Source organism: Gobio gobio (genome assembly GCF_949357685.1).
Source record: "Gobio gobio genome assembly, chromosome: 12".
Lineage (NCBI taxonomy): Eukaryota > Metazoa > Chordata > Actinopteri > Cypriniformes > Gobionidae > Gobio > Gobio gobio.
In genome coordinates, this window is record NC_137105.1 from 46,105,829 (window position 1) to 46,119,991 (window position 14,163).

The window sequence follows — 14,163 nt, forward strand, 5'->3', positions numbered from 1 at the left end:
TTAAAGCAAAGTTTTTAAAAGAAAAAATGACAGTTCAATTAAAGCTTGACATTGGTCACATTATTGAAACTACATATTAATGATTATTAACAAGGTTAATAACTAATGTGGATCTAAGGACAGTCATAAAACACAAGCTACATATACAAAATATCTTCATAATCTCTAGATATTAGTCAAATTATCCATAAGAAACAGCCCATACCTATAGCCTACCGCGTAACATGTGGGTGAATAAAGTTCGAGGTTGTGGCGGTCATGTTCGGATTGCAAATTGTGCGTATACTTGAGTCGTAGGCCTACACCACATTTCTTTTTATGAATCCATTTCAAAGTGTTTATATCCAAACGAACAACATTCGTAGATTCTCCTCTACCCCTGTATTGTTCTGTGCTTACACAGCGTCGTGCAGCCGTGTAAACTCTGATCAGAGGCACAGACGCCACTGGTTCCGTAGCTTGCTGTTTATAGCCTATATTAGTCAATATCAATGTCATAATGATAAAAAAAAGATTAAAAAAAAAAGAAAGAAAGAAAGTTTAATTACAATTATTATAAAGTCATTATCGAGTCATGTGGTTCGAGAAAAAAATCACAAGGCAGGAAAACACTGCTTGTGTTATTATGTAGCTAGTATTACATTCAGCCACACAGATCATTGTAATGATTAGCATTATCTTGGTCTGTGCTCTAACATCGAACCTTGTCTGTCCTAACACTGAAAGACGGAACCAAAATCTAGCGCTGTAACAATCGCTAATTGGGAAAAAAAGATATCTTACAGTAGGGGCACACTGGGGGGCCAATCAGTTTTCAGGGGGGGCAAGTGCCCCCATGGCCCCTCCCCTGTATACGCCCCTAGTTTCTGGTGTAGAAAACGACACGCAACAGAAACGCCAGGCTCACGCCGCGCAGCCAGTGTGTAGTCGGCCTAAACCTACTACAGATACATTTCATGTCGGAGCGGGATTTCTTTTACCGGTGAGCTGAGCGGTTCATGAGCGGAGCGTTCGCTTGGGCCGTGAGCGATTGAGTGGAACGCGCTGGCATAGAGCGAAATATTGAGCTGAGCGTCACACCGCTCCGCTTCGCTCACATGCCCTGCTGTAAACTACACAAATGCATAGTGAATCGGTAATCCAGGGATAATGCCACGTTTTCATTGGTTGATTTAGTCATGTGATGCTCCGCTCTGTTTATCATTGGCTCATTGTTTGATTGTTTACAGGTGTTTCTTGTCAGTGATTAGTCTATGTGTAAATAGACCTCATGTCACCGTTGTCTTTTCTCTAGCTTTGTTTGTGTAACCCAATGTTGGTGAGTCTTTTGTTCGTGTTTTTTTGATCGAGTTTATATCAAGTCAAGTTCATGTTTATTTTGTATTTAGTTCACATTTATGGTAATAAAGAAACTGCTCATGGGTTCTTAAATCGATTCAGTGGACTTTGTTGCAAAAGTGAAGATCATGGTAACACACTAGTAATGACTCAAGTACTTAATCCTTCAGAAGGAATTACTACCGTATTTTCCGGACTATATGTCGCACTTTTTTTCATAGTTTGGCTGGTCCTGAGACTTATAGTCAGGTGCAATCAGGAGCCTGGGAGCGGCCTTATGGGCTCGAGGAGGGCTGGAGCGGGCTCGAGGAGGCTTGGAGGGGGTTTGTGGAGACTAGGAGCGGCAGGATCGCACCAAAAGTTAATCAACCACATTTCTTCCCTCTGCGAGGCCTCCGGTATGTCGACGGCCATCTTGGCTGAAGATGCTGGGTGAAGGTCCATAACCGGTGTGTGGTGGGGCTGGACGATGGTCATAGTTTCTTCCTCCACTCTGCCAACCTCGAACGAAGACCCATCTATCCAGAGTGCAGAGCTGATATATTGTTCCAGCGTCCATGATGCATCTCCTCGGGGCAGTAAATAGCAGGTCTCATCGTCCAGCCCATACCAAAATCCCTCCATAAGGGTTAGGTTACTGCATGTGGCTTGGTGGCAGGTGTCTAAAAACTACTCCACATAGTCCTCTAGACACCTGCCACCCTGGAAGATAAAAACAGTACCTCCTTCAAGAAGTCCATCTCCTTCTCCAGGGGCAACGTTGATGGAGGCCATCTCCATATATCCCTTATTTGGTCTGGTCATCTGTCACGAGTCGGCTCAGGCAGGAAGGCAAGGACAGGTAAATATACACTCAAAGGAACTTTACTGGTGAAGTATTCACAACACAAGTAATAAACACAGGAACATACATGATTTGCATAACTGACCAGACAACGAGTGAATGAACAGGGAGGAACTTAAATAGTGAATAGAAACGAGATAATTAACAAGACACAGGTGAACAGAACTAGACTAACGAGGGTAACCAAGGAAACAGACAAGTGGCGGGAAACTAAGACAAAGGAACACGTGACAGAATCAAAAACACAACCAAAACAGACTAACATGTGACACTGACAAGAAAAAACATTACGTCTACAGCCGTGAGAGGGCGCTCTATGCTGATCCTGTAGCCCACCCCTGAAAAAATGAACTGAAAACAACTGTTAACTGAAATATAAACTTAAAGACAACTGAGAAAGACTGAACACAAACAAAATGCCCCCCAAAAGAAAATCCTATTCTGCACATTAATTATTTGTCTATTATTATCTTCATCCAACAGTCCTTAACAGCAGGTTTTCGCTATAACATTTTACATGACAGTGATTGGTTTATTTTTATTTAGTTTGCTTCAAACATTTACCAGACATGTTTTTAAGAGTGGACTCCTCCAGGTGCTTAGGCTGGAGGGTTACCGAACAACTATAGAAACGTTATCAGAAAGATGGAAGAAAACTGTACATTTCTCGTCTATTTCCACCCACTGCAAATTATAACAACGACGGAAATAAGTGCAGTTACAATAGCAAAATATGTGGGAGAGTGTTAGCGTCGTCATACTCAATTCTAGTCAGAATATGAGTCTGATACTGCTCTGTTGGGCTGTGATTATGGGGCGTGTTTCAACCGAACCAGGAAAGACCTCAATTGGATAGACCTACAACCAATCAGAGCAACGGAGCGACGGATAACGTTAGTTGTCAAATGTCAACAGAACTCAACTGCACTGTGTTGCCAAGCCCGCGGGTTGAAGCGACCCCAATTATGTGATATACAGACCCAGCAATGCGAATTTTAGCAGGAAGCCCTGCCAAAATAACACATATTTTACCCCCCAAATGCCTTTTTTCCCCGGAGAACCCCCCCGGAAAGCTATTGGGCTTGTTTTTGGCTAGTTTTGAGTAACGTTAGCAATTGGGCGGGTTTTGTTGTAAAAACTTGCCAACCCTGTCTGCACGCTGGAATAAGTAGCCTAACGTTAGAAGAAAAAGATGAGTGTAAACGATCTTTGCCGGTGTTGTAAAAAAATAATTTAAGGATACACAGAGTACTTACCAACACGATCATAATTTCTGAGAGAAATAGTAAAGGTGAATGCATATACGAACAAGAACAAACTCCGTTTAGGGTTAGAACAAATTCAACCCAAGCGCTCTTTGGTGACGTGGATGATTTACTGTGATACGTTACTGTTTATCATCTGTCCATCATCGTCTAAAGCCCGCCCTGACAATTTCATTGGAACAGTTTCTGTTCAGACATAGACCGAACTGCCCGAGTTAAAATGTTGTAGGCGGGGATAAGTTCGGCTGGCATCCAGGCTAGGAGAGCGTTGCTATAATTTGACTATATTGTATTGTAATAGGGAGCACTTCAAAGTCAATGCCAAATCACGACTAGTTAGCACAGTATTTGTAATAGAAAGGATTTAATGACAAAATCTGGTTATGGGTACACTTTAAATAGTTTCAAAATGGATTTATGAGATGATAAACTTATACCATTAATCATACACAGCATGAATAGAATGTTACCTGAGGGATAGAGAGAGAGAAAGAAAGAGAAGAAGAGAGCAAGAAAGAGAAGGCCCAAAGACCTCAAGAGCCAGAGAATAAAAAAGAGACAGAGCAACAGTTACAACTTATTTTTATCTCTCCTTGACCATGTGACTGAAACCAAATGTGAGACATTCAAAACTGACCAATCAGACCAAACTTCCCCCACTAAGGCGTGACACACATTTGGCCTGCAGGCCTTCAGCCTCCTTTGTCTTTAGGAATTCCAAGTGGCCCTTCTGATAAGAACATTAGGGGTTGACAACAGTAAAGCAAATTTCTTTGTTCAATTTCAAATATCAAATATCTTTGATTATTTTCAATTCCTTCATGTTGAACAAAACAAGGCTGTTTCAATACATAACTCAAAAAATGCTCATTAGTAGATTCATTTTCTACATACAATTATAGACAAGATTTTTCTCATGTTTCAATGGTTGCCACTTTTAATCAGGTGACTTTACATATCCTCAAAATGCAGTGAGTATTAAAATAAAAAAACTGAAAGACAAAACATTACTGTCATACTAACATTGACACAAAGCTCTGTTAGGGTGAATACAAGTAAAATGGGAATTTAAACTTCTATCCTATAATGCATCTATTCTTCTTTATGTTAAATTGTAAAACTAGTATGGGATGACAAATGAACAGTGTCTCACTGCTTTCAAATGTGTTGTAACAGTTTGGGGAGGTTCTTTCTCTGTTCCAGCATGACAACACTCATGCAAAAAAAGAGCACTCAGTTCTCTAGAATTTCCTTCTGTGGGGTAAGATAAAGACTTTTTTAGCAGAAATAAGTGTAACAGATCCCTACCTGTTAAAAAGAAGAGTCTCCCCATACTTTTGCCCATGCCGTGTACCATAATTGCAAAAGTCATAAACTTGATGACGAAATATTTTGAATGTGAATTCTGAGTTCAGTGGCGGTAGGACACAACGGTTGTGCTGCGGCCTGTCCGATAGATTTCTGAGGAAAGGTTTGTTATGTGAATCGCAAACTTTGGTTTTGCTTCTCTTTAAGTCGGGTCTGTTCTGATGTTGTCTGCTGTGACATTTCGTGTTCTGTACTTGAAAATGGTGTTTGTGTATTTCTATGCTTCTTACAGTAAATTATAATTTATTTAGAAAAAAATGATCTTTGATATAATTTTTTTAGGGTTGATAGATGATTTATGCCCCTTAAAACATTGGTTCATTTTGGAGATTGCTCTCTTCTGTTTTTGTCTTGATGCCTTTACAACGAACAAGATGGCCGTCAGTTGTTGTGTTGGTGAAGTTTACCAGACAGCCTGTTAAAAGGTTTTATTTGAATCATTATTCTCATGGACTGCCTGATGTCCCACTGATACATTACTGAGCCCTCTCTAGAAGAAACCAGGAGCATTTCACTGCTGGAATCAAGCGCTCACAGTCGATGCATTAAAAAGATTTCAGTCTCTAATCTCAGTCAAGAGTGCGAGTCAGTAAATGGCGTCACAGCAGAACAAAATTCACTTAACATTTCATTTAAACTCATTAAAGTGTGTGTTAGATGTGAGGGGTATAAATAAAGTGATAACTTTTATAAAACATGTTGTGAGTGAAGTGTGTTTGAGATCTATATGTGAGCTTTGTCAAGTGTTGTGTAATGAACAGACGCCACATACAAAAGAAATCCCTTCAGACTGAGTGCATTCAAAAGCTCTTCTTTTATTGCTCATCTTTACAGATTCTTACATTTATGCAGACATTTTCCACATGAGACCACAGCCGTTCTCACACATAAAAAGATGCTTTAGGACACATACATTTGTGATACAGATACATGTCCAGATGCCCACACAATAAAGCTGCACAATCAGATTATTGTATGCACAAGGAGTCACAACAGCCAGAATGATTTGATCTCACCATCAAGTCCGTCTGTGATCACATGAAGAAACGGAGACAGACTAACTCTAGAAGAACTTGTCACACGGTAGTTGCAAGGGAAGTACAGGATTCAATTGCAGCAGATTTCAGGGATTATTGCAACAAAGAACTTAAATGCCACAATAACAGGACTAAATACAGGCTTAAATACACAGACAAACAGTGAATGGGATTAGTCAACATGAACTGGGTGTCACAGGCAAACATCACATGAACACAAATGAAAACTACACTTGAAACGTGACAGAACTGTGGCAACGTCTCCACAACACTTGAAGAAACCGACCTGCATATCTACCTGAAAAACTGTGCACGTGAACTGAGGACAAAAGCTGTTGTAAATGGAAAGGGTGGTCACACCAAACATGAATTTGATTTAGTTAATGGAAGTGAATTGATAAATAAGATCTATTTAAGACGTTATCTTTGAAAGCTTCCTCACTTGACAGCATTTTTACACAAGTGCCTAAAAATTTTCACAGTATGGTAGCTTTGCAGGAAGGTTTCTTCAAGCATTGAGGAGATGTTGCTGCAGTTCTTCTGGATTTAGTCTGTCTCGGTTTTTTTGTTTATTCATGTAATCCCAGACAGACTCGATGATGGTGAGATCAGATCATGCCGGCTGTTGTCAGACTTCTTGTGCATTCAAAAATCTCAGTGGATTATTACAATTAATGGCAAATCGAATGCTTGGACATGTAAACTGGTATGTCTTTCTGATACAGCAAAAGATACAAATAACTGACTCAAAACCATTTTTTAGATCCATCAAACCATCTAGCCTAAGAATTTTGTACACTACTATATGAGACACTTTAGGGAACACATTCAATATTAACTACACTGAAAAAAATTACTTGTAGGATTTACTTGTTAAAATCCTTGTAACAATTTGCACTAACACATTTTAAGTAAATTTTACTGCTCTGTACTAACCAGTTATTATCAAGTAAAATCTACTTACTATTGAACTTAACATTCATGAAGTAATTGAGTAAATATTATTGAATACATTTTCCTCATATAGAATGAAGTAAAATCTACTTAACTAAATTAAGTAAATTTAACAAACCTTTAACTCAAAATATAACAGAATTAAACCATGCTTTTAAAGAAACATCTAAGTAAATAATACAATAGATATCATGCAGACACCACATCTACATGATAGAAGTACAGCATTTGAACACAGAGACTTCAATACTTGGTAAATGGACTGCATTTATATAACGCTTTTAACAGACCAATGGCCATCCAAAGCACTTTACACATTGCCTCACATTCACCCATTCACACACCGACGGCGGTGTCAGCTATGCAAGGCGCCATTCAGCTCGTCGGGAGCAGCTGGGGTTAGGTGTCTTGCTCATGAACACCTCAACACTTGGTCAGGTGGAACCGGGGATCAAACCACCAACCTTCCGGCTTGTAGACAACCTACATGAACCACTGATCCACTGCCGCCCCAGCACTTGGTACACAATACACAGTGATGGTAACATTCAATAGATCGATTTGAGTATGGATGTGTCATTTTGAGTAGAAAATGAACTTCAGATGTCACAAAATTGCAAGTTACTAAACCTAACAACAAAAGCAATGATAAAACAGTGTAAATACAGCTGGAAACCAGAAAAATAATCAACCTTATTAAAGGAAGAGTTCACCCAAAAATGTTTATCTGTTTGTGTTTATCCCCCAGGGCATCCAAGATATAGGTGGCAGGTGATATAATCCAAATTAAGACACGAAACGATCGGTTTGGGTGAGAAACCGAACAGTATTTATATCATGTTTTACCTTTAATACACCACTATGTTCAACAGCCTTCAGCGCGCGATCAGTTCCGGTGAGTGAGGTCTGTACACGATCTGGCGTAGTTTACATGTACAGACCTCACACACCGGAAGTGATCGCGTGCTGAAGGCTGCTGGACATAGTTGTGTATTAAAGGTAAACAAAATTATATAAATACTATTCGGTTTCTCACCCAAACCGATTCGTTTCGTGTCTTAAGACATCAATGTGTCGTCACGAGCCGCAGGGTTTAATTTGGATTTGTCTATGCATATTTTTTTTTTACTCTCATAGATTTTGTTACCATTGACATGCATTACACGACTGACAGACGGCAACGGTTGGAGTTAAAAATCTCCATTTGTGTTCTACTGAAGAAACAAAGTCACCTATATCTTGGATGCCCTAGGGGTAAGCAGATAAACAAAACTTTCATTTTTGGGTGAACTATCCCTTTAATTAGTCATGCCCCAGTGCATGATGGGAACACCAGTATAAGAAAGTTGAGTAAGTTTTACTTAATTTTATATTCTTGATTTTTATGCTTTAATTTCTACATGCTTGAATTGAGTACTAATATAGAATTTATTCTTGCCTGAACTAGCTTTTTCATGTAGAAATTACATTTGGTTTTCTGTAGTATTTACTTAATAATAATAATTTGTTACATTTATATAGCGCATTTATGAGCACCCCCTGCTGGCCTCACTAACACCTCTTCCAGCTGCAGCTAGTTTTCTCAGGAGGTCTCCCATCCAGGTATTGACCAGGCTCAACCCTGCTTAGCTTCAGTGGGAAACCAGATTTGGGCTAAAGGGTGATATGGCGGCTGCAGTGTAGGAATTTTGGCTCAAGTGGTTATGTTTAGGTATTGGGTTGGGTTAAGGGATGTAGAATATGGTCATGCAGATTAAGTTATTAATATGTGCTTTATGAGTACAAATAAACAGCCAATATCCTAGTAATATGCATGATAAGCAACTAGTTCATAGTGAATATGTGTTCCCTGTCTGCGGAAATTACAATTAAACTATACTGTATAATAGACATAAAAATGAAACGTATAGATTAATTGTTTATTATGAGCTCAATAATCATTTCATGGCAAATTTAAACCTTAAATATGTCAACTACTAAATCAAAAAATTGCATTTTCTTCTCAAACTGAGGTTACACAAAAAGCCTCAATATAAAATGTACATGGTTGTTTCTCTCTCTTTAAAATGCTCACCATTAGTTATATTACTATATATACTATATTCTTTGGCGTTTAGCGCTTGACTTTGATTACTCTGTGTCCTCTGCTGGGTTACTCTGTGTGTGAGCTGATGTGGATGCTCTTTTAACATGGACTACAGCAGAATACAACACCTCATCCTGGAGAGATGAACAGGTGGGATTATTACAGACTCAGTATTACATGTTTTAAGTAACCATTGAGCAACAGTGAGTTTGTGCTGACCTGATCGTCTTGTTTTCTGTTGAGTTCTTCATCATCATGGTCTCTTTTTTCACATTTCTGCCTCCTACAACATAAAATATCTTAGCCAGAATGTTTTAACTCTTTCCCTGTCAGCGTTAAAAAAAATATCATGGCCCTCAGAATATATTGTTGTAAGATCTAAACAATATATCAAAAAATGTGTAAAAAAAAATGTTTATGAACACTTGAATGTGGGTATTGTAAGTTAAATAAATTTGAGCATAAAGCTGAAAAAAATCACGGTGTGAGAAAGCGGTGCTCATTTACAATCATTTCTATCGCCAAAAGGTGCTTACTTGCTTATTTAAGGGACACGGAGGAGAAAAAACAATGCATATGGCAAGAGAAGCTGTTATACCTTTTATTTTATGTGTTCATGTGACGTCAGAGCTCATAACTGGGAGTACATTGATCCAGTACAAGTGAGTTCACGGGTTTGACTGCCGTTCCAGTGCACTTTCACGGGTAGAAGGAGAAACACGGCTTCTGACATGGTACCCAGGGGACTAAAGTTTTCATGGATGAAATAGTGCACATAGACCTACACTGTCTTTGATTTAGCACAACTATTCGCTGTATCACTGCCACAGTTTGACCAAACTCCCCTCCACAACCATTCCCTTTAAATAGACTATTATGGTTTGCCAGCTGATGTACCTTTGGATTATATAATAAAAAAGTTAACAAACATCAGATGACAAGTGTTTTCTTTGCATGAAAACACTTCAATTTACAGATTTATATTCATATAGACTGAGATGTAAAGAAACATTGGCCACTATCAGAATGAACTGTCAGTGATAAGGTATAGCTAAGAGTGATCCAGACCAACCTTACGAACAAATGACTTACAGAAGGCATACTTAACTAAGAACGTTTCGGGAAACACGTATTAATATTATGGTAACGCTTAAGGTATAACTTAAGAACGACGTAGCATTAAGAAGGTTTCGGGAAATGCAGCCCTGGTCATTTACAAGTCATTCATGAGTTTATCTTAACAGAACGTGTGATTATGTGTGTTCATGTACCTCTGCATCTCCAGTAGATGAAAGCCAGCAATGCCAGTAACAGGACTGAGAGAATCACCCCCAAAATAATGAAAACATCTGTGGAAAAAACAGAAAAAACATGACAAATGCATATTTTTAAAAAACAGTAGACTACAATTTTTCCACAATATGAGCTCATAAAATCTGTTTGCATAATTATTCAAAATTATGAAATACAAACACAAGATGATGAGAACGCATTATCGTAATCGTTGCATAATGAAAAGGAAACTGACTTACACTGAGGTGTGTGTTGAGATGGTCGAGGCGGTGTAAGTTCTTGTGTTTGGTGTGAAGGTTGATGAGTTGATAAACAGACTGTCTGGATGTGTGGTTTCTCTGTTCAGAGGAGAATAACTGTCAATGATAATATAACAATACAAACAGCATTTCATCCTTTTAAATGTTTAGATTCTTCATAATCAAAATTAATGATGATCAAAGTAACAGCATCAACACAGAACAAAACTACCTTTAACCTGAAGTCTGTAGGAGACTTGTTGAGATGAGACAGAACACGCATAGTCTCCTCCATGATCTGCGGTCAGTGCTGATATGTGTAGAGAGAGATTTCCTGGAGTTGTTTGATTTAACAGTTCGACTCTGTTCTTGTGGCGCTCACTCCTTTCCTTTGGGTAAATTTCCTCATTAGTGTTCACTAGATAATACACCCATCGTATCTGTTCAGGTTTAGCCTGTAGTTCAGTGCAGGAGCAGGGCAGAACCACAGACTCTCCTGAATATCCAGTCACAACAGTCAATGACTCTCTGTTCTGAACCAAATTACAGCCTAAAGAAATATTAAAAAAGCCTTTAATGACCTGTATTGTATAAGCACAAGTGAAACTCAAAGGTCAAGGGATGTCTGTCACTGGTTCTTTATCTTTTTTATTCTCTGAATAATAGTTTTGTTAATAAAAAGAAGCATTCACTTACCCTTAACTATTAACTGAATGAATGTGTGTTGTTTAGTCTTACACATATAGTTCCCCTGATCTTCCTCTCTGATGTCAGAAATGAGAAGAGACAGATTGTTTGGAGAATCTTCATTAAACAGCTCACGTCTGCCGCTGAACTTCTCATCCTCGAATACTTGAATCCACCATCCTTCTCTATAGCGGTTAAACTCCCAGGTGAATGTGTCGGCTGTAGACTGAGGGTCAGCACAGGAGCAGGGCAGCAGCACTGAACCACCTGTGTACGCTGTTATTACTGTCGTCTGATGCACATCTGTAAGAATACAGCCTGAGAACAAGAGAGTTTGTTAATAACAAACGCTTTACTGGAATATATAATAATCAGATGAAAACTGAGAAGAGCCTTCAGGTTTCTGTTAATGAGCAGGACTTTATTGAGCTTATTAGATCTCTAAGTAATTATATTTCTGTTCTTTGAAGGTTGATATTTATTGATATTAAAATGCCAAACATCCAGAGAGTCTCATCAAAGCCAGGAATGCAAGAAGTGCTGCACAGGGTGTAAAGTGTCGGTGCTCTTTGGTTGTATGGGATAATTAAGTTTCAGAAACAAAGGTAGTCCAAGGCACTCGATGGGTGTGTTGAAAAAGTTAAAAAGCCTTTATTTTTTCATGGCTTAAACATTTAAAATTGGTGACACCTACGCGTTGCGGCTTTACATGCCTTCGTCAGGGTGTGTATAACAAACAACATCTCAAGCTCATTTTTAACCAGCCATTAATTGATCAAATTACAGACACCTGGTCACTAGTTCTGTAGTTGTCGCAAGGCTTCTTCGATGTACTGATGTCTGCCCCACACCACAACTGCACCTCCCTTGTCTGCTCTTTTTATTACAAGATCATCGTTGTTAGAAATCCAGTTCAAAGCATCTCCTTCTTCTTTTGAAAGGTTATATTGTTTTCGTTTTTTAGAAGAAAAGATATTGTCAATGTCATACGTTACTTTCTTGTAGAAGGAATTAAGCGTTGGATTGGATGCACCTGGCATAAATGTTGACTTGGGTTTAAAGGTTGTTATCTTCTTGTCATAAGTACGAGTAGCTGCTTCAGATGAATAGTACCAAGCTTTCAGTTGAAGACTACGATGAAACTTGAATAGGTCCACTTTAGTCTGGAATTCTTTAGCTGTATTTATTGGGGCATATGTGAGACCTTTTGACAAAACAGAAATACAGCTTGTCGGTAGAGTGACCTTAGAAATGTTGATTACTTCATCTCCCTTGTTCGGCTCCTGGTGTATCTGCCTTGAATTGGGAATCTTGGTCGATCTCTTTCTTCCTCGTCTCGTCTTCCGCTGTCTTGTCTTCTGAATCTCTGATTCATTCTGGACTTGTTCTCTAAAAAATCTCTTCTGGGTGAAGTCTCCACTGCTGAACGGTCTTCGTCGCTACTAGGTAAATTAAAAGACACTGATCTCTTTCTAGGAGTCTTCGCATTCCATTGTGACCAAGTGTATACCTTATGCTCCTTATAATCATTTTCATCTCTTCCAAATTTTGCCAGCTTATCTTGCTTAAGTTTTTTGGATAGTTGTTCTAAATCTTCTTTAAGTTTCTCTTCAAACTGAAAAAGCGATTCATACCCATCTGATGGAATCTCTTGCTTGATTTTAACAATCTGTTTTTGCATTTCAGTCTTCTGTTTTTTTGCTTCTTCAATTAGTAGCAGCATAAGATCTTGGGAGCATTTATTTAGTATAGCTTCCCACTTTTGTCTAAACTTTGTATCTCCATGACCAAACGAAGGAAATTTTGTAATTCTGAGTCCTCTTGGGATCATATTTTCTCTCCAGTAATCAGATAATGTGACCATGTGAGGATGTAGTCTCAATTCTTTTTCTGAATGTCTCTTGAGTTCAAAACACAGTTTTTTAAAATCTGCATGCTGCGGTCTATCTTGACTCAACAGTGTGTCTGTAACAATGATCTTCTCACCTTCTTCTTTAGAGTAGGAAAAGTATCTGGTCGTCATCTTTTGATGAAAAGAATGTGTCGATCCCCTAGAACGTCTCTTTGACGCAGCAACTTCTGCACAAGACGATCCCTCAACGTCCTTAATTCATCAAAGCCAGGAATGCAAGAAGTGCTGCACAGGGTGTAAAGTCTCGGTGCTCTTTGGTTGTATGGGATAATTAAGTTTCAGAAACAAAGGTAGTCCAAGGCACTCGATGGGTGTGTTGAAAAAGTTAAAAAGCCTAATCCAGTAAAAGTAAATCCAGAGAGTCTCATCAATGTAAATTTTGTATGGCATTTTAATATCAATAACTTCATCTCTATCAGAAACTTGTATTTTAATGCAATGTAATTGTAAATTAAACATAATTTTGAACATTTTGTGAGGACCTTTATTTAAACCTTTAGAACTTTAATGACCACAGAAAGACAATGTTGCTCAAATCTCATCAGATTAAGGTTTTTTTTTTCCATATGCACAAATACAATTTTTAGTTTCTGTTAGCACTACTTCACTATTTAAAGAAAAAAGCTGCCTTCCTGATTTATTATAAAACAACCAAAATAGAAAAACTACAAAATACATGTTCTTAAAAGATGTTTTAATATGCTTTATTTTTTATTTTTATTTAACTTCAGACTTATCTCACACCAATTCCTCCGAAATTAAAATAAATAAATAAATACAAATAAAATCTTAACTTACCAGTGCTAAAATGAATCATAAAGAAGAAAAGATATAAATGGTCCCTCATGACTGGTTCTCACTCACTAATGGCACGACTCTATTTTATTAGTTCCTGTTAACACTTCCAGCAGAAACCTCAACTTCATGAGTGCGTCTTGAGGCTGGAGAGAGCAGAACTGAAACAAGCCACAACCCTTCAGAGGAAACATGAAGAGAAGCTCTGAAGCTGAGACAGATGCTCACTCATCTATGATCTAAGGCACACAGATGACCACAATTATTTCTCCAGGTATGAAAATGCTTCTGCCTTGCCCTGTGGTTTTATTCATTATACTCTGTTTTGTTGTGTAAAAGCCTGAA

General features: G+C 38.4%; 1 protein-coding gene across 1 annotated transcript; it reads right to left on the minus strand.

Moving 5' to 3' along the window:
- Positions 1-8,712: 8,712 nt before the first annotated feature.
- Positions 8,713-13,953, minus strand: LOC307134933 (junctional adhesion molecule-like). Its single transcript, XM_079831023.1, has 7 exons — positions 13,822-13,953; positions 11,121-11,429; positions 10,657-10,974; positions 10,425-10,523; positions 10,164-10,241; positions 9,112-9,175; positions 8,713-9,026 (listed from the first exon to the last, which is right to left on the minus strand). The coding sequence occupies exons 1-7, from the start codon at positions 13,868-13,870 to the stop codon at positions 9,002-9,004; spliced, it is 942 nt and encodes a 313-aa protein (XP_079687149.1). The 5' UTR covers positions 13,871-13,953; the 3' UTR covers positions 8,713-9,001.
- Positions 13,954-14,163: the final 210 nt, after the last annotated feature.